The sequence below is a fragment of the Salmo salar genome, chromosome ssa04 (assembly GCF_905237065.1).
Source record: "Salmo salar chromosome ssa04, Ssal_v3.1, whole genome shotgun sequence".
NCBI lineage: Eukaryota > Metazoa > Chordata > Actinopteri > Salmoniformes > Salmonidae > Salmo > Salmo salar.
In genome coordinates this window covers 8,959,790-8,987,011 of record NC_059445.1, presented here as the reverse complement: position 1 = coordinate 8,987,011, position 27,222 = coordinate 8,959,790, and the positions used below count along the sequence as shown (strand labels likewise).

Sequence of the window (27,222 nt, the reverse complement as noted above, 5' to 3'; positions counted from 1 at the left end):
TTCTCAATATTCTCTCTCTCTTCCCCTCGCTATTCCTCTCTTTCTCGCTGCCTCTTTGTCCAGCCTGGTTCTACTTAGAAGTGGCCTGTCCCTTGGGTCCTAGCTTAGAGCCTTTCACTTCTTTCCCTTCTGAAAGAGAGACGTTTCAGGTTTGGCTTGTGTTTAGTTTACCTCCACCCTCTCTCCCCCAGGGTGACCCCGTGACCCCGACCCCAGGCTTTGTGGGTGTCTGGGAAACGTGTCCCCTTCGGCTGGACCAGCTGGGGCAACAACAGGGCCTCCGAGCCTCAGACGGCAGCTGGCTGCTTCTTCGAAGACCAGTGTGTGTGTGTGTGTGTGTGTGTGTGTGTGTGTGTATCTTCTAAGACCAGACCCCCCCCTCTGTGCTTTCCTATCCGTCTATGCCTCAGAAGCCTCTATGCCTCCCTGTCAGTCTCATCTGTGTGTTTAGCCGATCCGTCAGCCTCTCTGTCTATCTGCCTGTCGTCAGTCTCTGACTCTATATCAATCATCATGTCATTTCAACCATTATTGTCTAACTCTCCCACCACAACACTCTCTGCCACAGGGTTGTGTTGCGTGTGTTACTAATGTGTCAACTTGTTTGAGTTTGGGGTTTTATGTGTATGAGGGAGAGAGACAAGAGAGACAGAGGAGGGAGAGAGCAAGAGAGACAGAGGTAGACAGAGGAGGGAGAGAGACAGGAGAGAGAGGAGGGAGAGAGCAAGAGAGACAGAGGTAGACAGAGGAGGGAGAGAGACAGGAGAGAGAGGAGGGAGAGAGCAAGAGAGACAGAGGTAGACAGAGGAGGGAGAGAGACAGGAGAGAGAGGAGGGAGAGAGCAAGAGAGGCAGAGGTAGACAGAGGAGGGAGAGAGACAGTAGAGAGAGGAGGGAGAGAGCAAGAGAGACAGAGGTAGACAGAGGAGGGAGAGAGACAGGAGAGAGAGGAGGGAGAGAGCAAGAGAGGCAGAGGTAGACAGAGGAGGGAGAGAGACAGGAGAGAGAGGAGGGAGAGAGCAAGAGAGGCAGAGGTAGACAGAGGAGGGAGAGAGACAGGAGAGAGAGGAGGGAGAGAGCAAGAGAGACAGAGGTAGACAGAGGAGGGAGAGAGACAGGAGAGAGAGGAGGGAGAGAGCAAGAGAGACAGAGGTAGACAGAGGAGGGAGAGAGCAAGAGAGGCAGGAGAGGCAGAGGAGAGAGAGAGACAGGAGAGACAGAGGTAGATAGAGGAGGGAGAGAGCAAGAGAGAGGGAGAGAGAGAGGTGGAGAGACAGCACAGAGCCAGAAAGATATATTGACAATGTGTTAGAGAGGGAGTCAGTGACTCAATTGGTGGTCAGAAGGGTGCGCCCTTTCACAACAGTCTGCCCATTGTCTGACAGACGGTAACAGCAACGGCTCAGTCGACAAGTGCATCTCAGAATTACAAAAGCATTCTACTTTCTAGTCACCCACTTCAGGTAGAAAAACATTTGCCTGTGTTTGAGAAAAGACTCCCCAAACGTCGGCAGCTAGCCTAAAGGCTAACATTTTACATTTACATTTTAGTCATTTAGCAGACGCTCTTATCCAGAGCGACTTACAAATTGGTGCATTCACCTATAATATCCAGTGGAACAACCACTTTACAATAGTGCATCTAAATCTTTTAAGGGGGGGGTTAGAAGGATTACTTTATCCTATCCCAGGTATTCCTTAAAGAGGTGGGGTTTCAGGTGTCTCCGGAAGGTGGTGATTGACTCCGCTGTCCTGGCGTCGTGAGGGAGCTTGTTCCACCATTGGGGTGCCAGAGCAGCGAACAGTTTTGACTGGGCTGAGCGGGAACTGTGCTTCCTCAGAGCTAGGGGGGCCAGCAGGCCAGAGGTGGATGAGCGCAGTGCCCTTGTTTGGGTGTAGGGCCTGATCAGAGCCTGAAGGTACGGAGGTGCCGTTCCCCTCACAGCTCCGTAGGCAATCACCATGGTCTTGTAGAGGATGCGAGCTTCGACTGGAAGCCAGTGGAGAGAGCGGAGGAGCGGGGTGACGTGAGAGAACTTGGGAAGGTTGAACACCAGACGGCTTCCTGAAATGACAGACGCTAATGCTAGACGGGTTTTATCTTCCACAGGGCTCCTCCAGAAAAAGGGAAACCTAAGCTGTCAGTGACAGCTGGAAACCCTTCAGTCTGGCTTCTCTGATTGACTATTAGCCCTGTGAATAGTTGGCAAGCTGCGTTTCCAAATCCAGTAGCTACGGGGAATTACAGGAAGGGGATTTAAAGTCAAATAATAGTTCTAAAAAAGTTGTTGAAGCAACAAAGTAATGGGACTCTGACAGCATCATAGAAGCACTGCAGCACACAGTGGTGGGAAAAGCCAGGACACAGAGAAAGGAGAAACATGGACACGTGAGGCGTAAAGCTCATTTAGAGGCTGTGAGCTGGCTAGCTGTGAGCTGGCTAGCTGTGAGCTGGCTAGCTGTGAGCTGACTAGCTGTGAGCTGGCTAGCTGTGAGCTGACTAGCTGTGAGCTGGCTAGCTGTGAGCTGAGAGCTGTGAGCTGACTAGCTGTGAGCTGACTAGCTGTGAGCTGACTAGCTGTGAGCTGGCTAGCTGTGAGCTGGCTAGCTGTGAGCTGGCTAGCTGTGAGCTGGCTAGCTGTGAGCTGGCTAGCTGTGAGCTGGCTAGCTGTGAGCTGACTAGCTGTGAGCTGGCTAGCTGTGAGCTGAGAGCTTCAGTATTCTCATGCGGTCTGTCTCTAGCACCAACGTTGTGAGATTACGTGGGAGGGAGAGGTGTCACAGTATCGTACAATCACCAGCTGTGGTGGAATAGCAGAGTGGAACTACATGGTAAAGGGTGATATTTCTGTCGTTGCTGCTCTCTCTCCCCCTTTCTTCCTCGTCCTCCCTTTTGTCTTCGTCTTCCACTTCGGTGAACTTATAATTGCCGGTACGCCCTCTACCCCGTCTCCCGACTCGGTGCGCCCGAGTTCTGCGCCTACAACTCTCTCCCACACTCTTCCCTGTGTGTGTGTGTGTGTGTGTGTGTGTGTGTGTGTGTGTGTGTGTGTGTGTGGGTGTGTGGGTGCCTGCGTGAACGTCTAGGCCACAATAGAGGAACAAACATCTGTTCCCTCAACTTCAACAAAGAGAGAGAGATGGGCTTCCCTATTACCTCCCTCCTTCCATCTCTCTCTCCCACGTCCCGAGCCTCTGACGCCGCTAGCCCCCACAGATCTGGCCTATCGACAAAACTAAAGACAAGACTGAGGAAATCAACAGGAGACAGTGTGGCTGAGACTAATGGGGGGGGGGAATTCTCAGATTCTCTGCTGTTTAAGCCTTGAAACATCCCATTCTCTCTGCTTTCCCCTTACACTCTGGAGCTGTCACAAAGAGCACCCTATTCCCTATGTAGTGCACTACTTTTGACTAAAACTAGCGCACTATGTAGGGAATAGGGTGCCCTTTCTCTCTCATTCCCCCTCTGCTTATCTCACCCAATGTCCGTCTCCACACGGCAGCTGCGTGTGTTAGATTCGGGGAGTATGGGGGGGGGAAATGTCTCTCGTAAGAGAGGCCAGGGCTCTGTGAGGTACAGCTGTCATAGGTCATCACACATTCACCCCATTCTGTCTGACAGGCAAGCGGAGGGTTAAAGTCAGGGACCCAGCCAGGGCCCTAGGAATATGGAAGTGATTGTAATTCATTCTTAATTCTAATTCTATGACGGAATGGAACCAAGCTGCGAGCTCTAAGCTCCACCCCAGCGGCGAAGCAGTCTATTAGTTGAACCACATGCAAAACAAACTGAATTTAATACAGCCGTGCAGTAACATGAAGTAAAAACCAGATCAAACTGACAACTGAGCCTAAGATGTTAAAAAGGCCTATGTAGAAGTAAGAATTCTGATAGGACTTTTGTCTGTCACAATATATCCATTCTGGACAGAGCAAGAAACAGAGACACTCACTGGACATCACAGGGGGTTGGTGGCACCTTAATTGGGGAGGATGGGCTTGTGGTAACGGCTGGAGCAGAATATGTGGAATGGTATCAAATACATCAAACACATGGTTTCCCGTCTATCTCTTAAGACCATCCAGTTTTGATTTATATTGGCCATATATTTTAAACTGTGCTGTTTCACAAAAGTTCTGCACCTATATACATCCACGTGGCTTCTTACACCAACACCTGTCGCGTAACATGACATCAGCATCCCAACAACAACAACAGCCATTCCCACCTCTCAGCTCTCGTCTTCTTACCTGTGTCCTGCCTGAACTGGTGCATCGACTGCAGGTCTAGGATGTAGGGCGAGAGGCGGTTGTCGACTTGGCCTAGCACGACGCTCCCACCACGGGGATCGCTTCGTATCACCGCCTCGATGTGGTGGGAGACGGCCGGGCTGTAGGGCCGCCACCGCCCGTGTTCGTTGAGCCATTCCCACACGACCACAGCGGACGCATGGAGCACGGTGGCCCTAGAAAGAGAAGTGAGAAAATACTCATCTGTTAGCAACCATGGTTTAAAAACGAAGGCGCGACGTTGTGTTTACATCCGGAACCAGGCTAGACTTTGTTCATTTGGCTACAAAGTCGCCTATCGCTGTTTATTGAAACGAGGATCGATGTCTCATCACTGATTACAACGTCACTTGGCTCAATCTAGCCTACATGAAGTCCCGTGGTTTACAAGTTATATGGGCTTGTAGCTAGGTTATATCTACACACAAATACAGGTCTCCCTAAATGAACAAAGAGGGATCTTACATTTAGTCAGCCGGCGGCGTGCTAATGTGAAGGAGCGCAGCATCAGGGCACAAATATCCGTGTCACTTTCATGGTCGAACACGGAGAAATCTTATTTTATACCATGTTGTTATGCCTTCATAAACAGTGGACGGGCAAAGAAACGGAGAGAGTGCTCTTGTTATTCTCGTTGAAAGCCTTGATTTTCAGTCACGGTCTAGCATAAAGAAACAAAATGTGTCGGACTGAATCGTATAAATCCCTTTGCCAGAGTCACTGTTGCGCAAGTGGCGAGACCCAGCTCCACTTCTGGAGTGACGAGAGAAAGGAGCTCCGTTCCAGTCGTTGTGGCGTAGTGTGTCGAACTGTTCCAAAGTGACATCCAACACCACACTCGTAATAGACCTACCTACCAATACCCGTGACTCCCTGATCGAGCTTTCACAAATCTTTGAAACCGGCTGGACAGGTATATGCTACGCAGAGAGAACGGATTGGTTGTACGGTTTCATTCAGTACAATACAATTCCATTCAGTACGATTTTTTGGGGGATGAAGCCTGGCACAACATGTTTGTGGGCGATTACTCAGCTCTTTGTGGTCATTGGCTAATCATCGCGTCGTTTACCCTAGAAACAGTACAGTCGCCCTATTGAACATGTTTATTACATATCATTACTGTAACTATGCATCTTCCCTCGGGTGGGAGATGGGCTACATTAGGCTACAAGTACACCAATTGTGCCAAATGAATTGGCTCCTGTCAATTACTGTACACAACTACCAAGGTTAAGCACAAGAAAGAAACCATTCAATAAGAAAACTTTCCGGTATCTATATAGGTTTTTATAGCCTCTCTATTGACTTGTCCAAGTTCAGAGAAAGGCAACTTGTTATGATAGAAGTGATTATGATGTATTGTGACCATGGAACATTTGGAATGCATTATTACGCACGGACTAGTCCCTTTTTATAAACACAATCAAAACGCAAACAACAAATGCAGCATTTTATTGGTATTTCAAAAATCACATCTATTGGCCTATTCACTAGTTACTTACGTTCGTTGCGTTGGAGGCTTGGTTTTAGAAATGGGTTCAAAACCAAGACTAACTATCCGTCCGTCTTCCACACGCATGTTTCTCATTTACAATCCTCAAGTGGTTAGTGATGCAAAAAAATATGCCTTTTCATAAATCCATAAAATACAATTCAATTAAATTCCTCCGCGTATTTATCGGATATGGAATACAATTTTCCATGGTGGAATTGATTCAGTATTCCAAAGCAAATATTGGACATATTTTACGTCCTCTGGCTAACCATACGTATCCGTCTCTGTATCCTTAAACTGAATATGTCCCATTCCGGAGGCTGGTACCTCCGTTCTATTTCTATACCACGCCCAAAGCCATAGGGGGCTGTCTATAGCAAGCCAGTCATGTGCATTGAATTCCCAAAGTAGTAGTACGCCACTGGTGCAGATCCGCCCTTAAGTTATCCCAAATTGTAAATGCATAGGCAAACACAAAAATAGCAACGTGTATAGTGTTGCTTTACAGGCTATGCCAACTGCAGGTTTATTTATTTGTGTGCCCATTCTGTGTTAGTTGCAGTGTTATTTTACCTGTATATACAGTTGAAGTCGGAAGTTTACATACACCTTAGCCAAATACATTTCAATTCAGTTTTTCACAATTCCTAACATTTAATCCTAGTAAAAATCCCCTGTTTTATGTCAGTTAGGATCACCACTTTATTATAAGAATGTGAAAATGTCAGAATAATAGTAGAGATAATGATTTATTTCAGCTTTTATTTCTTTCATCACATTCCCAGTGGGTCAGAAGTTTACATACACTCAATTAGTATTTGGTTGCCTTTAAATTGTTTAACTTGGGTCAAACATTTCAGGTAGCCTTCTACAAGCTTCCCACAATAAATTGGATGAGTTTTGGCCCATTCCTCCTGACAGAGCTGGTGTAACTGAGTCAGGTTTGTAGGCCTCCTTGCTCGCTTTTTCAGTTCTGCCTACAAATTTTCAATAGGATTGAGGTCAGGGCTTTGTGATGGCCACTCCAATACCTTGACTTTGTTGTCCTTAAGGCATTTTGCCACAACTTTGTAAGTATGCTTGGTGTCATTGTCCATTTGGAAGACCCATTTGCAACCAAGCTTTAACTTCCTGACTGATGTCTTGAGATGATGTTTCAATATATCCACATGCCTCATGATGCCATCTATTTTGTGAAATGCACCAGTCCCTCCTGCAGCAAAGCACCCCCACAACATGATGCTGCCACCCCTGTGCTTCACGGTTGGGATGGTGTTCTTCGGCTTGCAAGCCTCCCCTTTTTTCCTCCAAACATAATGATGGTCATTATGGCCAAAGAGTTATATTTTTGTTTCATCAGACCAGAGGACATTTCTCCAAAAAGTAGGATCTTTGACCCCAAACTGCAGTCAGGCTTTTTTTATGGCAGTTTTGGAGCAGCAGCTTCTTCCTTGCTGAGCGGCCTTTCAGGTTATGCCGATATAGGACTCGTTTTACTGTGTATACAGGTACTATTGTACCCGTTTCCTCCAGCATCTTCACAAGGTCCTTAGCTATTGTTCTGGGATTGATTTGCACTTTTTGCACCAAAGTACATTCATCTCTAGGAGACAGAACTGAGCGGTATGACGGCTGCGTGGTCCCATGGTGTTTATACTTGCGTACTATTGTTTCTACAGATGAACTCGGTACCTTCAGGCGTTTTGAAATTTCTCCCAAGGATGAACTAGACTTGTGGAGGTCTACAATTTTTTTTCTGAGGTCTTGACTGATTTCTTTTGATTTTCCCATGTTGTCAAGCAAAGAGGCACTGAGTTTGAAGGTAGGCCTTGAAATACATCCACAGGTACATCTCCAATTGACTCAAATGATGTCAATTAGCCTATCAGAAGCTTCTAAAGCCATGACATCATTTTCTGGAATTTTCCAAGCTGTTTAATGGCACAGCCACCTTAGTGTATGTAAACTTCTGACCCACTGGATTTGTGATACAGTGAATTATAAGTGAAATAATCTGTCTGTAAACAATTGTTGGAAAAATTGCTTGTGTCATGCACAATGTAGATGTCCTAACCGACTTGCCAAAACTATAGTTTGTTAACATGAAATTTGTGGAGTGGTTGAAAAATGAGTTTTAATGACTCCAACGTAAGTGTATGTAAACTTCCGACTTCAACTGTAGCCTCGTTATTGTTTTTTTATTGTGTTTAATTTTTTACTTTATTTTGTTTAGTAAATATTTTCTTAACTCTATTTACTTAAAACTTCATTGTTGGTTAAGGGCTTGTAAGTAAGCATTTCACGGTAACCTGTTGTATTTGGTGCATGTGACAAATACAATTTGATTTGATTTGTCAGTGCAGTGGTTATAGAGAATGGCTGGAGAAGATAGACTGTGGTTATAGCCAAGTTTTCCCATTGAAAGACTGCCGTGCAAAAGCACGAGTAAAGTAGTAAATGCTGGTCTGGACTGTGAATATGTATGTAGTCTATATTTAAGCAATAAGGCCCGAGGGGGTGTGGTGTATGGCCAAAATACCATGGCTTAGGGCTGTTATTAATCACGACGCAACGCGGAGTGCTTGGACACTGCCCTTAGCAGTGGTATATTGGCCATATAGCACAAACCCCCGAGGTGCCGTATTGCTATTATCAATTGGTTACTAACGTATTTAGAGCAGTAAAAATACATGTTTTTAAGGTCTGTTATAAACTGGGTGGTTCGAGCCCTGAATGCTGATTGGCTGACAGCTGTGGTATATCAGACAATATACCATGGGTATGACAAAACGTTTATTTTTACTGCTCTAATTAAGTTGGTAACCAGTTTATAATAAGGCACCTCTGGGGTTTGTGGTATATGGCCAATATACCACGGCTAAGGGCTGTACCACGGCTAAGGGCTGTATGCAGGCACTCCACGTTGCGTTGTACAGAGGACAGTGGATATTGGCCATATACCACACCCCCTCAGGCCTTATTGCTTAATTATCCACTTGAGCGCAACAAATGACAGGCTACAAACAACTTCTGAACAGCTTGTTGACAAATGCAGTTCTTTAACGCCATCTAGTGGTTGAAGTTGAAAACACATTGCAAGTCAAAATGCAGGATATTGTTGTTGTCTTTATAGTGTTGATTTAAAGTACTGACATAGAGATGTCATTACAATACAATCAAATCGATCAATCTAGGCCTTCGCAAGCAACCATATATGTTTTCAGAACGTTTATAGGGCTCTAATGAAAAAACAATCCAGGCTACACTCAAAAAGAGATTGCGTTTCAGCTTCAACAGAACAGGGCTCCATAGCTCAGGGGTTAGAGCACTGGTCTTGTAAACCAGGGGTCGCGAGTTCAAATCTCGCTGGGGCCTGTACACTTTTAATTTTTCCCCTTCATCTGATCACACACGTCGTTCATTCACGTCCTAAACTTGGACAGGGCAAAAAAAAACTGCCACCATGCATTAGTCTCCGTTTTTTTGGATCACGTTAATGACGTTAATAAATTACGTATGTTGATCAGAGGAAAACAATGAATTGCCAATAAATGAAGATTAAAGGAACAACACAGAGGCTGACAATAGCTTTTCCGTGCATGTTGACACATACAAATGGCCAATTGTGTATCTTTGCACCGGTAGGTTATTATTATTAACACGTACACATTGCCAATGGTGTATCTTTGCACCGGTACTAGGTTAGTTGACCACAGAATGAAATGGAACACTCTAGCGAGCTATGATGTAGCTACAGTAGCTAGCTAAGTTAACGTTAGTTTAACCAAAGATACGATAACAGTCCCTATTCACCTGTGGGTAAAACCAAAGCTAGTAACCTCTATTCATCTGTGGTATAAACGTTACGATGCTGCCTGGAATACACTTACAGTAACGTTAGCTATGTGGTTGAAAATTGCCCCCTAGCTCTTGAGCTGAGCAACACAGAAACAATGCACAGTCATCGGCAACAGTAGCGAACAGTCGCTTTCCTAACAAGTGGAGACGTGATCTACACACTACAATCTTTCCACTTTCCCTGCCAGTCAGAGCCCGGATAGCTCAGTCGGTAGAGCATCAGACTTTTAATCTGAGGGTCCAGGGTTCAAGTCCCTGTTCGGGCGGTCGTTTTTTTGTTTTTACCGCTCCTTCTTCCTCATCTGCATACAGAACGAACGCTAACGAATATTATTATCAGCGTCGATAGCGTCTGACTGAGGTTAGTTGGAATCATGTTGCGAAATACATGCGCATACAACATCTGGTGTTAGGCTTGTTACGTTTAGCTAGCTCGACAAACCCATCACAACCATATTTTCAAGAAGAGAAGGACGCTTTTTAATACACAATACAATTATGTGTGATATTTAACAATATTTCAAATAAGTGATCTGAAATTAAGAAAGCTAGCTAGCCAACCACATTTTCCAACCGAGCTAGCGATCGAGCTAGCGAACACGGACTGGCTCTCTAGTTAACTAACGTTAGCTAGTTGTATTGGATAGCTGCAAACAAGTCTGATACGTTGTGTGACATTATAGTAACAGTAGATTAACGCAATAATTACACCTAAATTGTCGACTTCTCTTATAATTTACATGAGGGACTGTGTTTTAGTTGGTGTGTTCTTGCCTCACATTATTGAGCTAGCAGGCACAAAACCACCGCCATGTCATGAAATTCCTACACCACAACCGCAGTGCCAAACCATCAAAGGAGCTACATGGTCAATCTGATGTCTGCATTGGCCGTCAAGCGTTTACCGTGATATGTATGGGCTCTACAGAAATCGCCAGGGCATTCATACTTCTTATACTATGCGGGCTGCGCAGGGCTGCTGTGAAGGAAGTTCAAATCTAATCAAACTTTATTTGTCACATGCGCCGAATACAACAAGTTTAGATCTTACCTTTAAATGCTTACTTACAAGCCCTTAACCAACAGTGCAGGTCAAGAAGAGTTAAGAAAATATGTACCACATAAACTAAAGTAAAAAATAATAAAAAGTAACACAATAAAATAATGTGGCCATTTGATTAATTGTACAGCAGTCTTATGGCTTGGGGATAGAAGCTGTTAAAGTGCCTTTTGGTCCGATACTTGATGCTCTGGTACCGCTTGCCGTGCGGTAACAGAGAAAACAGTCCATGACTTGGGTGACTGGAGTCTGCCAATTTTTTGGGCTTGGATGGCAAGGAAGCTTGGCCCCAGTGATGTACTGGGCTGTATGCACTATCCTCTGTAGCACATTACAGTCAGATGCAGAGCAGTTGCCATACCAGGCTGTGATGCAATTGGTCAGGATGCTCTCAATGGTGCAACTGTCAAGGAAGGGAGTTTATGTTTATACAGGACCTCCCGACCTCACCTACCTTCAACCAATCATGTCCTCTGCATTGTTACAACATTTGAGAGGCCATGGCGATGCGGTATGGAGCTCAAGTTGGCCTCTGCGTGGCTCCAGGGGCCCGCAATTCCGTCACACCATCCATAGGGCACCTCAGACCACATTTTCGGATCAAGCACAAATTGGCTCTTAGCTTTGGGTAGTAAGCGAATTAACGTCTCTTTCTGACGGAACCGAATCAGATTGGTGAAAGGGTTGTTAATTTGTCTCCCTGATTTACATACTGCTACTACTCCTTTTTGAGCTATTTATTGTTTCCGCAGATAAATGACAAAATAATTCAAAAGAAGGTGAGTCCTCTTCTGGTCCATGCTGATTTTTTTTCAGTACGTAAAAAAATCTTTCATTGTTTTGCAGGACATCTAATAATTTGGCCAGATCTGACACAATGGTAGCTAGATTGGGGGCTTTATATTAGATATTTGCATTTTTTCATGCTTCTAGGTCGATGTTTAAGCATTTTGAACTAAGAGCCATTTGGGAGTCAAATGGTCCGGCTCTTTTACATGAACAGTGCCAAAAGTCCGGCTCACCGAAAAGACTCGGAATGACAATCACTACAAAAATTACAGGTGCTTGCGCCAGTGGCTCAAAACAGTTGACACAGGTTTACACTTTGTGAACAATAGTAGTTATTCCATTTGATAAAATAAACATAAATATAGAAAACATTCTTTAAATCATTTAGCAAATACATATGTATTTCAAACATAACTCAACTCCGTGTTACTCTTCTTCTGCTCTAGCAGTGTCCCACTTTCAGCCACGGGGAGATGGAGGTCCTCCTCCTCTGTGCGTTCCTTGCTCATGACAGGGAGCTCATCAGGATGATCATCGGAACTCTTCTGGCTGTCAGTGATCACTGGTTTGCTTTCCTGGACTGGAACAGGAAGAGGGGTCTCCTCGGTGGAAAGATGTCCTTGGTCAACCATTGCGTTATCCTCTGTTCCAGTGTTTGTGTAGAGAATGGTTGGAGGTCTCTGCTTATTCTTGCAGATCATCACTAACACACAAATGACTAGAATTACTACTAGAGATACTGGTCCCACTAATGGCCACCTACTCCTACCATTTGTCTCACTCGTTGGAGTTGTCTCACTCGTTGGAGTTGTCTCACTCGGAGACTCCAAACGGTTTTCTAGAGAAAGACAGACACAAAAAGATACAAAACAGCAGTGTTAGTGGGAGCAATATAAGGGATATGACGACAATATTACATTGAAACAATAAGGCCAGAGGGGGTGTGGTTCTGTATATGGCCAATATACCACGGCTAAGGGCTGATTTTAGGCTGATATACCACAACTGTCAGCCAATCAGCATTCAGGGCTCGAACCACCCAGTTTATAATCTCAACTAACGCAGACAACAATAGACAACAGCAAGACTGCCATGACTAAATACGATTCTCTTGAATTATTACACTAACACTACATCTACTAAACTGTCACTACCGTCCATCCTAATGGCTAACGTGCAATCACTGGAAAATAAACTGGATAATCTACGATGAAGACTATACTACCAACGGGACATTAAAAACTGTAATATCTTATGTTTCATCTTATGTTTCATGGCTGAATGACAACACAGATAACAGAGAGCTGGCTGGGTTTTCCGTGCATCGGCAGGACAGCGCAGCTACGTCTGGTAAGACGAGGGGCGGGGGTGTGTGTCTATTTGTCAATAACTGCTGCTGCGCGATGTTTAATATTAAAGAAGCCTCCAGGTATTGCTTGCCTGAGGTAGAATACCTCATGATAAGCTGTAGACCACACTATCTACCAAGAGAGTTCTCATCTATACTATTATAGCTGTCTATTTACCACCACAAACCCATGCTGGCACTAAGATCGCAATCAACGAGCTGTATAAAGCCATAAGCAAACAAGAAAATGCTCATCCAGAAGAGGAACTCCTAGTAGCCGGGGACTTTTAACTTTTTATGGACAGTATTTTCACGGCCGGATAAAAAACGTACCCGATTTAATCTGATTATTACTCCTGCCCAGAAACTAGAATATGCATATAATTATTAGCTTTGGATAGAAAACACTCCAAAGTTTCTAAAACTGTTTGAATGGTGTCTGTGAGTATAACAGAACTCATTTGGCAGGCCAAAACCTGAGAAGATTCCAAACAGGAAGCGCCCTCTCTGACCATTTCTTGGCCTTCTTGATCATCTCTATCCAAAACAGGGGATCTCTGCTGTAACGTGACATTTTCTAACGCTCCCATAGGCTCTCAGAAGGCGCCAGAAAGGGGAATGATGACTCTGCAGGCCATGGCTGAAAAACAGTAGCGCATTTGGATAGTGGTCGATCAGAGAACAATGAGACTGGGGGCGCGTGCACGAGCCGACACCATGTTTTTATTTTTTCGTCTTTGAACGAAAACAGGGTTTCCCGGTCGGAATATTATCGCTTTTTTACGAGAAAAATCGCATAAAAATTGATTTTAAACAGCGGTTGACATGCTTCGAAGTACGGTAATGGAATATTTAGATTTTTTTTGTCACGAAACGCGTCGGGCGCATCACCCTTCGGATAGTGTCTTGAATGCACGAACAAAACGCCGCTATTTGGATATAACTATGGATTCTTTGGAACCAAACCAACATTTGTTATTGAAGTAGAAGTCCTGGGAGTGCATTCTGACGAAGAACAGCAAAGGTAATCCAATTTTTCTTATAGTAAATCTGAGTTTGGTGAGGGCCAAACTTGGTGGGTGTCAAAATAGCTAGCCCGTGATGGCGAGCTATCTACTCAGAATATTGCAAAATGTGCTTTCACCAAAAAGCTATCGATTGCATAAAGGAGTTCTGTATCTATAATTCTTAAAATAATTGTTATGTTTTTTGTGAACGTTTATCGTGAGTAATTTAGTAAATTCACCGGAAGTTTCTCGGTGGGTATGCTAGTTCTGAACGTCACATGCTAATGTAAAAAGCTGGTTTTTGATATAAATACGAACTTGATTGAACAAAACATGCATGTATTGTATAACATAATGTCCTAGGAGTGTCATCTGATGAAGATCATCAAAGGTTAGTGCTGCATTTAGCTGTGGTTTTGTTTTTTGTGACATTATATGCTAGCTTGAAAAATGGGTGTCTGATTATTTCTGGCTGTAAACTGTGCTGACATAATCTAATATTTTGCTTTCGTTGTAAAGCCTTTTTGAAATCGGACAGTGTGGTTAGATAAATGAGTCTTGTCTTTAAAATGGTGTAAAATAGTCATATGTTTGAAAAATGGAAGTTTTTGGATTTTCGAGGACTTTGTATTTCGCGCCACGCCCATAATTGGATATTGGAGCAGGTGTTCCGCTAGCGGAACGTCTAGATGTAAGAGGTTAATGCAGGCAAACTAAAATCCGTTTCACCTAATTTCTACCAGTATGTCACATGTGCAACCAGAGGAAGAAAAAAAAACTCTGGACCACCTTTACTCCACACACAGAGACGCATACAAAGCCCTCTCTCACCCTCCATTTGGCAAATCTGACCCTAATTATATCCTCCTGATTCCTGCTTACAAGCAAAAATTCAAGCAGGAAGCACCAGTGGCTCAATACGGAAGTGGTCAGATGACGCGGATGCTACGCTACAGGACTGTTTTGATAGCGCAGACTGGAATATGTTCCGGGATTTATCCAATGGCATTGAGGAATGCACCACCTCAGTCACTGGCTTCATCAATGCATCAAGTGCATCGATGACGTCGTCCCCACAGTGACCATACGTCCATATCCCAACCAGAAGCCATGGATTACAACATGGACAACACTGAGCTAAAGGCTAGAGCTGTCGCTTTCAAGGAGCGGGACACTAATCCGGACGCTTATAAGAAATCAGAGCATGTGCGGACCAACTGGCAAGTGTTTTCACTGACATCTTCAACCTCTCCCTAACCGAGTCTGTAATACCTGCATGTTTCAAGCAGACCACCATAGTCTCTGTGCCCAAGAAAGCGAAGGTAACCTACCTTAATGACTATCACCCCATAGCACTCACGTCGGTAGCCATGAAGTACTTTGAAAGGCTGGTCATGGCTCACATCAACACCATCATCCCGGAAACCCTAGACCCACTCCAATTCGCATACCGCCAAAACAGATCCACAGATGACGTAAACTCAATTGCACTCCATACTGCTCTTTCCCACCTGGACAAAAGGAACACCTAGGTGAGAATGCTGTTCATTGACTACAGCTCAGCATTCAACACCATAGTGCCCACAAAGCTCATCACTAAACTTAGGACCCTGGGACTAAACGCCTCTCTCTGCGTCTGGATCCTGGACTTCCTGACGGGCAGCCCCCAGTTGGTAAAGGTAGGCAGCAACACATCTGCCACGCTGATCCTCAACACTGGGGCCCCTCAGGGGTGCGTGTTTAGTCCCCTCCTGTTCATCCACGACTGTGTGGCCAAGCACGACTCCAACACAATCATTAAGTTTGCTGACGACATAACAGTGGTAGGCCTGATCACAGACAACGATGAGACAGCCTATAGGAAGGAGGTCAGAGACCTGGCAGTGTTGTGCCAGGACAACAACCTCTCCCTCAATGTGAGCAAGACAAAGGAGCTGATTGTGGACTACAGGAAAAGGAGGGCCAAACAGGCTGCTACTCACTGTTTATTATCTATGCATAATCACTTTACCATTACCTACATGTACAAATTACCTCGACTAACTTGTACCCCCACACATTGACTCGGTACCGGTACCCCCTGTATATAGCCTCGTTATTGTTATTTTATTGTGTTACTTTTAATAAAAACATTTACTTTAGTTTATTTAGTAAATCTTTTCTTAACGAAATTTCTTGAACTGCATTGTTGGTTAAAAACGTCTTTGGGATCGGTATCCCTTCCATGGGAAGTTTGAGCTAACGTAGGCTAATGCGATTAGCATGAGGTTGTAAGTAACAAGAACATTTCCCAGGACATAGACATATCTGATTTTGGCAGAAAGCTTAAATTCTTGTTAATCTAACTGCACTGTCCAATTTACAGTAGCTATTACAGTGAAAGAATACCATGCTATTGTTTGAGGGGAGTGCACAATTTTGAACAAGAAAAGTTATTAATAAACAAATTAGGCACATTTGGGCAGTCTTGATACAACACTTTGTATTATCTTTTACCAGATCAATTGTGTTATATTCTACTACATTGCTTTCACATTTCCATAAACTTCAAAGTGTTTCCTTTCAAATGGTACCAAGAATATTCATATCCTTGCTTCAGGGCCTGAGCTACAGGCAGTTAGATTTGGGTATGTCATTTTAGGCGAAAGATTTTTGTAACTAAACCAAGATAGCCCACAGCCTGTCGTTTCCGATGGGACCAAATGAGCCATAACGGGCAGAACAAGCAAGGAGGGGGGCAGAGCCAAGCACAAGCTAGCGAGATCCTATTGGCGTGTTCTAGCATTATCTGCATATTTCCGTTAGGGAATGCCTACTCTGTGAAGTGCGCGTGTGCAATAACTCAATTTGCCTTTGCAATTATTCTAAACAACGCGATTTTTGAAAACTTTTGCAAAGGGTAATGTCTACAAACTTCAGTCCATTCTGTTCATAACATATTTTAGTTTTGGGAACAGAAAACGTTATTGAGATCAAATGTTTCATTGATGAGAACATTTGCAGAATGTCAGCCAAAATCTATTTCGTTCCATTTTCTACCGCCAGTGGGCTTCTTCTCACTACCACATTTGGTAGAGTGGAAACGCCAAGCGGATGCTTCACATTTATACATCCAGTGACATATCCTGTCTCAATGTTCTATCTGTGGCCTAGAGGTTAAGATGTTGGGCCAGTAACTGAAAGGTTGCTGGTTCAATTCCCTGAGCTGACTAGGTGAAATCTGTCAATGTGCCCTTGAGAAAGGTAATAAACCCTAATTGCTCCTGTAAATTCTTCTGGATAAAAGTGTCTGCTAAATTACTAAAATGTAAAATAATAAGGCAATGTCTATACATTAAAAAGTGAATATTAAATACAACACTTAGGTGAGAAATGCATTCAATAGGCATCACACCTTTGACAGTGAGAGTGATTCCATGTGGATATCCTGGATTACTATCATGGTTGAAGAAGCACAGGTAAGTCCCCTGGTCAGATGAGTGTACACTGGTGATGGTGAGGGAGAGGTCACCCTCTATGTAACCATCCCTGGTCACTGATGTCCTGTCAATGAATCCAGGGCCATAGGTAGCATTGGTCGGGTCAATCTTCAGGACAGTCTGTCCATCTTTCTCCCACTGGACATACATCTCACCATCGGTTGCCTGCTTATTGGTCAAGCCATAGCAGGGAAGTGTGACATTATCTCCGACGTGAGCTGATAGTTCTGTCGGGACTGTTGGATGAGGAAGGAGGGGTTGGCCTTAAATGGTGTGCAATTTTGAAAGCAATTGGATTAGATATAGGTCTACATGGAATGTATGACAATTAACAGACTAGGGGGAGAATAGAGAGAAGGTGCTGGGGGGGTTAAGGATAGAATAGTATGAAAGCCAAAAGGAGGAGGATGAGGGAAGTGAGATGAATAGACACAAATAAAGAACAGAATTATATTACGATCATTGATCACAACTCTAAAACACAAATCAACAGTATGTAAAGTTTGCAAATCCATAAATTAAGATATTCATTCCAAAACGCTATATATCCAGATTCAGAAATGTTGGTAAATGAGATTTTACTGTAATTTTAAATTATGAAAGATATTGGTATGATTTTTCACTATGTAATCGTGGCATGGGGTAGTTCAATGACACATGTATTTGTTTAAAATCTATCACTGGATGGTTTCATTTCAGAGAGAAATCATTTTTTGGCAAAATGCTATATATCCTCCTCTCAGAGAAATAAGTAGTACTACTATGTTTTACAGTCAAATGTAACAAAATACTATTTTTAATAAAACAATATACAAATAAATTAGACATCAATGTTTAAATGAATAAAAATTCAATACAGCAATGTGAGATCTGTACGTAAAAAATTTCAATTTAACATTTGAGTAATTTAGCAGATGCTCTTATCCGGAGCAATTTACAGTGAGCTCATTCATCTTAAAGGAATACTTCGAGATTTTGGCAATGAGTCAGATGAACTCGTGGATACCATTTGTATGTCTCTGCATGCAGTTTGAAGGAAGTTGCTAACTATTGTTAGCGCAAGCTAGCGTTAGCGCAATGACTGAAAGTCTATGGGTATCTGCTAGCATGGTCTATTGGTACAGTATGTGCTAGCATGCTAGCAGATACCCATAGACTTCCAGTCATTGCGCTAATGCTAATTAGCAATGGCTCGCGAAACTACCTCTGACTTCTTCATACCAGACACAGAGACATACAAATGGTATCCACAAGCTCATCAGACTCTGGGGAAGCAGATAAACAGTGTTCCTGTTCCCAAGAAAGCTAAGATAACTGAGCTAAATGACTACCGCCCCGTAGCACTCACTTCCATCATCATGAAGTACTTTGAGAGACTAGTCAAGGACCATATCACCTCCACCCTACCTGACACCCTAGACCCACTCCAATTTGCTTACCGCCCCAATGACAGATGACGCAATCACACTGCCCTAACCCATCTGGACAAGAGGAATACCTATGTGAGAATGCTGTTCATTAACTACAGCTCAGCATTTAACACCATAGTACCCTCCAAACTCATCATTAAGCTCGAGACCCTGGGTCTCGACCCCACCCTATGCAACTGGGTCCTGGACTTCCTGACGGGCCGCCCCCACTCCGCTGATCCTCAACACTGGGGCCCCACAAGGGTGCGTTCTCAGCCCTCTCCTGTACTCCCTATTCACCCACGACTGCATGCACGCCTCCAACTCAATCATCAAGTTTGCAGACGACACTACAGTGGTAGGCTTGATTACCAGCAACGACGAGACGGCCTACAGGGAGGAGGTGAGGGCCCTCGGAGTGTTGTGTCAGGAAAATAACCTCACACTCAATGTCAACAAAAGAAAGGAGATGATCGTGGACTTCAGGAAACAGCAAAGGGAGCAGCCCCCTATCCACATCGACGGGACAGTAGTGGTAAGGGTGGAAAGTTTTAAGTTCCTCGGTGTACACATCACGGACAAACTGAAATGGTCCACCCACACAGACAGCGTGGTGAAGAAGGCGCAGCAGCACCTCTTCAACCTCAGGAGGCTGAAGAAATTTGGCTTGTCACCAAAAACACTCACAAACTTTTACAGATGCGCAATCGAGAGCATCCTGTCGGGCTGTATCACCGCCTGGTACGGCAACTGCTCTGCCCATAACCGTAAGGCTCTCCAGAGGGTAGTGAGGTCTGCACAACGCATCACCGGGGGCCAACTACCTGCCCTCCAGGACACCTACACCACCCAATGTCACAGGAAGGCCAAAAAGATCATCAAGGACAACAACCACCCGAGCCACTGCCTGTTCACCCCGCTATCATCCAGAAGGCAAGGTCAGTACAGGTGCATCAAAGCGGGGCCGAGAGACTGAAAAACAGCTTCTATCTCAAGGCCATCAGACTGTTAAACAGCCATCACTAACATTGAGTGGCTGCTGCCAACATACTGACTCAACTCTAGCCACTTTAATAATGGGAAAATTGATGTAATAAATGTATCACTAGCCACTTTAAACAATGCCACTTTATATAATGTTTACATACCCTACATTACTCATCTCATATGTATATACTGTACTCTATACCATCTACTGCATCTTGCCTATGCCGTTCGGCCATCACTCATTCATTTATTTTTATGTACATATTCTTATTAATTCCTTTACACTTGTGTGTATAAGGTAGTTGTTGTGAAATTGTTAGGTTAGATTACTTGTTAGATATTACTGCATGGTCGGGAACTAGAAGCACAAGCATTTCGCTACACTCGCATTAACAACATTAACAACCATGTGTATGTGATAAATCAAATTTGATTTGAAATCCGGAAGTATCCCTTTAAGATACCTAGGTGTAGGCGAGACAATCACATATCACTGTCAAATACACAGGATAGGAACATTCCATTCGAGATAAACAATGGATATATAGCATTTTGCAAAAAATAAATTTTCATAAACATCTTTGGACAAAAATCTGAGAACAGTAATATTTTACACACACTTGAAGGTTCCCATAACCAGTCATTTCTTATGAAAAAACTGGTGGTTATAGCATTTTGGAAATAAACTCTTCAAATCCCTGAGTAAAGCTAGTAGCTCATAGTTCTTGTTCCCAGTCAACATTCAATATGTAAAGTTTCACCATGTCTCTTCAACTTACCCAGAACATCTAGCTTTACATCTGCAACAGTACGCAATTGACAGATACACTCATATGAGCCCTTGTCATTGTACACCGCAGAGAATATTGTGAGAGAGAGGTCTTTGTTGATTTCCACCCTCTTCTCAAAGGTCTTTCCTTCAGTAAGTTTTCCTTGATCAATCTTGGCAACGACCTGGCCATCCACAATCCTCCAAACGATGCCAATGTCACAGGTTGCATTGCAAGGGAGAGTGACAGAGTGCTTCAAATTCACAGTTTTAAGAATGATACCATTACCGATCGAGGGGCATTCTGTGGAAACGGTCGGGAAGCAAAATAAATACAAGGATTATTAGGTTTACATATTTGTAGCCTAACTAGATCCTCAACATATTTGACATTAGGCTAATACAGTGAACACACTCAATGATGTTGATCAAGAGGCCAGTTCACACAAAAAGAACATAGGCTATCTAAAATGAAAAACGTACCAAGAAGGCCAACCATCAATATAAAAACACAGTAGAAGAGTTTCCAACCCATGCTGTGCTTTACTGCCCCAGGATTCAACGTCTGTGAAATTGAAATCATTTTAAGATGTGGATTATTGTTGTTATGTCTAAAACTATTTAGCCTAAATTTTGCTGTGGTTTGCTACGGTGTGCACTACTGCTAACGTTCTCTTCACAGACTACAGCCGTCCATTAAAACAACGTTCATTCATCACATACACCTTACAAACTATTTAAGAAACAAGTATCCTATTCCAACCCAGACCCCGAAACAAACTGATTTTCAATCGAATATACTTAATTTACCAAACTATAGCTGTTTCTCCAAGAGCGTTGGTTGTCCCGAAATAAAAACTTTTGTTTTCTTCTTCTTCATTGGATTTTTAAAGGTGCATTACCGCCACCAACTGGACTGGAGGGTTAACCAGAGACAGGAAGGTCTAAATCCTACCCTTATTCTCATCTCCCTAAGGAAGCGAAATACATCATTAAATACTACACCCCCTGAAGATTTCCACAGTAGTTCACTTAATATTGGCTCTTCAACCCCATTACTCCTTAAATCTAACAACAATCTCCACCTTTCCCTCCCATATTGCTGGCACTGAAATTGAACATGTTTCACTGTCTCCATCTCCTCCTGACAATGATCACACCACCCACTCGGATGTATTTCAATGTCCTGTTGAGCCTTGTGTTTCCCAGTCTCAGCCCTGTGATTACACTTGCCTCCCATCTCTCTCGGCCTGAGGACATCTCTGGCCCCCACATTTTCCTAGATATTATACAGGTGTCATCCCTTTCCCTCCCTGTTCTACAACTCTTGCCATTTGTTTTTACATTTTTAACCACTGTTCTCATAAACCCTTGGCTTCTGCTTTACTGATTGACAATTCCATTTCAACATTAGGATGTTTAAGAGGCTGCTTGGTGATAACATCCACCTCCTCATTCCCCTCTACTCCCACATGAGCTGGTACCCAGAGGAACATCACAACTACCACCATCTGTTTCACCTTATACAAGCATTGCAAAACCTCATACAATACATCCTGTCTGCTGAGACACAAATTAATTTAAGCTCATCAGTGCTGCACAGGAGTCAGACTAGATGACTACCCTGTCATCCTCACCTCCTCCGCCCACTCTGCAGCCAAGAGTATGGCCATCTCCATTGTCTAAACAGATAAATGACCCGTTGCTCTTTTCGTCACTGCCACCTTAAACTCAGGAACACTAAAAGCTGCTCCTGTCCTGCCTGTTTTAGGGTCCTTAGATACATCTGTGACTATATTAAAGAAAGCATAGTTCTGTGTTCTTAAATGTTCACTTACACAACTGAATCTACTCCTTCCTCAACATCTCTTAGCCTCTCAAGCAGCCCTAGATCTATTACTAGCCGAGGGAACAACCAAGGTGGGATAGCAGGAAAACCACAGAGAGGCTAAACTCCTTCAAAATAACCCAATCTCTCTAGCCATGCCATTACCTATCCACCCAAAGCTTGTATTCAGACTTCGCTCATGCTCCCAGCACTCAAGTAGTACTTTTTTTGTAGGATGTGTGACCTTATGTCCTTTTAGATTTACCCAATATGTCATGGTTAGCTGTTGTCTTCTTAACTGTAACAGCATCTCTCCCAACTCTTCCTGCATCGCTGCCACCGGGGAGGTCCTGAGTGCTCCACAACATATTCTTAGGGCTTGGGCCTGGATTACATCTAGCTTTTAAAAAAAAGATGTCTGAGATGCTGATCCACATGCTACACTTCCATAATCCAGTGATGACCTTTACGGAGCTATATATATAATTTCCAATGCCGTTCTATCTGCCCCCCACACTATTCCGGACAGGCAACGCATCACATTCAATATTTTCTTTCCTCTGCCCATGTAATTCGAGTGTGTCAAACCAGACCCCCAGGAACCTAAAAACTCCTGATTGCCGCCTGCAATTTGGGGCATTCCTGGGGGGTGGGGTTTTGACACCGGTAAACAGTGTCCTTTGTTCCCGCTTGCCCAACACCTGCCCTCACCGTTAACAGAACTGCGTGAAAACATTGCTGGGGGCGAAGGACATTGTCTACCGGTGTACGGCTAGCTAGCTACCGTTGTTGTTGTTGTTGTTTGTTGGTGGTTGGCATCAAACGTTATTGTGCATCACCTACTGTACTGGAGCGCCCCCCGCCTCCTTCATGTCCTAGCTTAAAAATGTACAGTAGAGTTATAAAGAGGGGTTCCTGCAGATGCAGGAATGCCCACATTTTATTTAACTAGGCAAGTCAGTTAAGTACAAATTCTTATTTACAATGACGGTGTCGTGTCTTTAGGCATCATTAAAACCGAAGACTTATTTTTATCAAATAACTCTCTGTAATTATTATTACGCGATTAACTGATTAATCGTGTAACTGTAATTAACTAGAAGGTCGGGGCACCAAGGAAAATATTCAGATTACAAAGTTATAATTTTCCTAATATAACTTTCCAGATATCATAATATCTGACCTATGAGTCTTCTGATTTAATTACTTATTTTTACCTCGCGTCAGTCTCATTCCAAATGTTGTAAATTGTTGTTATCTGCACGAACCCAGTCTTCACTAAGTCATCCATACATCAATTGTCTTAAAATAATTTATTTACTAAACTAAGTAATTCACAGAAAGCATACAAAACAGTAGGTATCGTTACAAAGCAATGGTAGAGGAATGTGCCCTAGTGGGCTAAACCGGCATGGCGGCTTGTTAAACAAACAAGGGGGGTGGGGGCAGCGGAGAAGACACTACAGAGTTGATAAATATTAACAATTGATATGCTAATCCTTTGCACATGAACGCTCACTCATTCAGAAAACAATTGCAATCAATATATATATTTACGCTCAGTGTGTCATCGTGATCTTTGTTGGAGAGTTTCGTCCTCTTGTAGAGTTCTCTCTCTCTCTCTCACTCTCTCTCTCTCTCTCTCTCTCTCTCTCTCTCTCTCTCTCTCTCTCTCTCTTGGTTAGAATGGATCTTTCAAAGCGACATTCATTAATGTCGTTATAGAATGGATGTTTCGTCGGTCTTCGTGTTCAATGATACTGAATTTCTAGCTGCAGACTAGTAATTAATATCAAAGACTTGTTATTATTCTGTTGGTATCGATAGTCTAAAAGTTTAACCACGTGGTATGGTTAAAGTTCAGTAGAGGAATACATGGTCAAACCTTGGCCCTCTCTTCTCGAGGTAAGCTGGTCTAAAGAAAGAAACCCTGGGTGGGGATTCATATACTGAACGTAGAAAAGGCTGTCACGTGACGCCTTGTCCTGTCTGTGTCCCTGGGGGCATGCCGATGACTTAGTTAAGCTTTGAACAGAAATACAATTCTCTCACATTAACATCAGTACATAGCATCTCAACATATTCCTAATAGCTTTATCCTTATTAATACATTTTATACAACCATTTAGATATAAGTCCCATAGCTGAGGCTATTATATAAACATTGTTATGGTAATATGGCAATATTGTCTCTCATGAGTTTCATAAAATTGTACCAAGCAGACCAGTTTGTAGCTGGATTCTTCACCGATCTTTTATACCTTCTCCAGAACATAAATGTAATTCGGTTCCCCCGTCCGGTGAGGTGGAAGAATTCCTTTGTCTCTCTATGAAACAATTCTGTCTCAAAACTGTGGCCTGTGAGGCAGGACATTCCCTTTGGAATTTACGACCGCCTTCTGACCACAGCAGCCTGGGTAGGGGGAGGTAGGTAGGGGGATGGTGCATAGAAAAGGCCTGGTGCAGAGGGAGGGGGGTTTAACTGTGCTCGCTGTACCCAAAGAGGGCAATGTCATGACATACCCCCCCTGGTGGTTTGGATCTTGTTTATCCTGCAAGTTACAAATCAACATAAAATCATGACCACGTGATGTCCCATTTGTAGATCATCGTTGCAGTCCCCTCTGGTGGTCGAACTTGGTAGGCTTCTCTGAAAGCGGAGCAGTCCACCACAAGGATGGGCAGTTGATGTCCGGTTGGTGATCGCCGTTGCGGTCTCTTCTAGTGGTTTACCTTGGTAGGTTCCCTGGAAGCTGCAAAGTACCCCAGGAAGGGCCAGGGGATGTCCTGGTTGGTGATCGCCGTTGCGGTCCCCCTCCTCTGGTGGTTTACCTTGGTAGTCTCTCTGACAGCGGGCATGCCGCCACAAGGATAGGCCGTGGGTGTCCAGATTTGGGGTCGCCGTTCCGGACCCGTCGTCCAGACTGGAAGATCTGGGCAGTAACTTAGGCAGATGTTAACAACGCACACACACTCATGAAATATATATAATTACATTCATTCCCCAATGAGCGGCGTTGTGGCACTAAGTGATGGTTGTCTGGGGACTTTGTTTATGGCTCTATCACTTCCTAAGTGTCAAAGGAACTGAACCGAAAAGGAATGAATGCATAAACAAAAGATATACAAAATATAGTTCTCACATAAAAATCATCTAATTGGACTGTATTCTATATACGTCCAATGTTTTGGCAAAATGATTATCATGGCATTGTCTCTAATGCCATATCTAGGGTTTTCCTACTTGGTGTGTTGCTTAGGCACTATCCTAAGTTGATAACTATATGATAAGTCTACAGCTGTAATGCAGTAGTTTTGGGCAGTCTGCATTTGCTGCGATAATAAAGGATAGAGATGATACGATATAGGATTTTCATAATTTTTTTCATGAGTCCTCCAAATCAGTTTAATCATAAATATGACCGTTATTGATAATAGTGATAACGCAATTATTTATATTTTCAAGTATGATAACCTTTTGAATCAGACATCATGTTCTGACTTGAACTTGTTCAGCACATTTTGTTGGATCATACTGGTGTCGGGGTCTTGTAGTTGCTTACAACGACCACTAGATGGTAGTGTAGCCTCACTCCTTAAACCCTTGCTCAGTTAGAAATCAATATTACCCCAGTGGTGGTAACTCTTATCCGCAGAGGACCTGTTGGGGAACATTTGTTACCGCCAGGAAATCACTCACCTCATTCAACCAATTACAGTCTCGGTGGAAGGCTATGACTACTTGTGCTGACTGTGTACCTCGACAACCGTGTTTGAGCTTTGAATAACCTCTGGGCTATGTGGTTGTCTTTGAATCTGGGACGTGTCTTTCCATGTTGATGATACTGTACGATGGTCTGACTCTATGCTTAAGGGCCTGAAATAGTCAAACGGTGGTTCAAAGAAAATTTGTCAATGTTGAACTAATGTTTTACTAAGGTTGAATTTCTGCGCTCTCTATGACTCAAGTCTCTGCCCACAGAGAAGCCATTCAGATGCCATGTCCAGACAGACTGACTGTAAAACCACTAGTCTGTGTGGCCATCCAGCAGAGAGCTGGCTGGGAGAGAGGGATCAGGGCCAGGTGGGCCACATTTGGGATGTGAAGTCACTGGGAGGTGTGTGTGTTTGTGTGTGTGTGCATGCTTGTGTGTGTATCTGTGTATGTGCATTAGAGCCATAGAATGTCTTATAATATTATTATGTAAACTTTAAGACAACCTTCATGCAAGCCATGTTTTTCTTCATGTTGACACATACCATGTCTTCATCACTGACAATTCCTGTTGTCACAACAATAAACGTCTCATGCGCTTGTCATGCATTTGTAATCAGGCCATCTACACAGACAGAGCTACTGTGGTTACGTCCCAAATGGCACCCTATTCCCTATGGGCCCTGGTCAAAAGTAGTGCCCTATATAAGGAATAGGGTTCCATTTAAGATGCAGCCCATGACTCCCAGGTCCTCTCAACCATGTGGCAGGAACATACTGTATGTGTGATTCATAACCATCAAGGGAAACCACCCGGTGATCATGTTAACCCTGGGTCAAGGTTAAAGCTTCAGTGAACATGTTAAACCCTGGGTCAAGGTTAAAGCTTCAGTGAACATGTTAAACCCTGGGTCAAGGTTAAAGCTTCAGTGAACATGTTAAACCCTGGGTCAAGGTTAAAGCTTCAGTGAACATGTTAAACCCTGGGTCAAGGTTAAAGCTTCAGTGAACATGTTAAACCCTGGGTCAAGGTTAAAGCTTCAGTGAACATGTTAAACCCTGGGTCAAGGTTAAAGCTTCAGTGAACATGTTAAACCCTGGGTCAAGGTTAAAGCTTCAGTGGACATGTTAATCCCTTGGTCAAGGTTAAAGCTTCAGTGAACATGTTAAACCCTGGGTCAAG

General features: G+C 43.6%; 2 protein-coding genes and 2 non-coding genes across 5 annotated transcripts in view; 2 read left to right on the top strand and 2 right to left on the bottom strand.

The window, feature by feature from the left end:
- The window catches only part of LOC106602234 (E3 ubiquitin-protein ligase DTX4), a 34,970-nt gene extending 28,854 nt beyond the window's left edge, over positions 1-6,116 (bottom strand). Inside the window, exons 1-2 of one of the 2 annotated variants that reach the window (XM_014194749.2) lie at positions 5,798-6,116; positions 4,254-4,468 (exon numbers count right to left, since the gene is read on the bottom strand). In XM_014194749.2, the coding sequence (XP_014050224.1) occupies positions 4,254-4,468; positions 5,798-5,883 (301 nt within the window). In that variant the 5' untranslated portion in view covers positions 5,884-6,116. Of the gene's footprint in view, positions 1-4,253; positions 4,469-4,757; positions 5,259-5,797 lie in introns of those variants that run through there. The other variant, XM_014194750.2, reaches the window with a different exon arrangement.
- A 2,976-nt stretch (positions 6,117-9,092) lies between these two features.
- Positions 9,093-9,165, top strand: trnat-ugu (transfer RNA threonine (anticodon UGU)). The gene has a single exon. It is a non-coding gene; the product is annotated as a tRNA-Thr (tRNA).
- Positions 9,166-9,841: 676 nt separating this feature from the next.
- trnak-uuu (transfer RNA lysine (anticodon UUU)) lies at positions 9,842-9,914 on the top strand. The gene has a single exon. It is a non-coding gene; the product is annotated as a tRNA-Lys (tRNA).
- A 1,516-nt stretch (positions 9,915-11,430) lies between these two features.
- On the bottom strand, positions 11,431-21,413 carry LOC106602233 (uncharacterized). Its single transcript, XM_014194748.2, has 5 exons — positions 21,307-21,413; positions 20,980-21,061; positions 20,507-20,800; positions 17,247-17,567; positions 11,431-12,335 (listed from the first exon to the last, which is right to left on the bottom strand). The coding sequence occupies exons 2-5, from the start codon at positions 21,029-21,031 to the stop codon at positions 11,902-11,904; spliced, it is 1,101 nt and encodes a 366-aa protein (XP_014050223.1). The 5' UTR covers positions 21,032-21,061; positions 21,307-21,413; the 3' UTR covers positions 11,431-11,901.
- Positions 21,414-27,222: the final 5,809 nt, after the last annotated feature.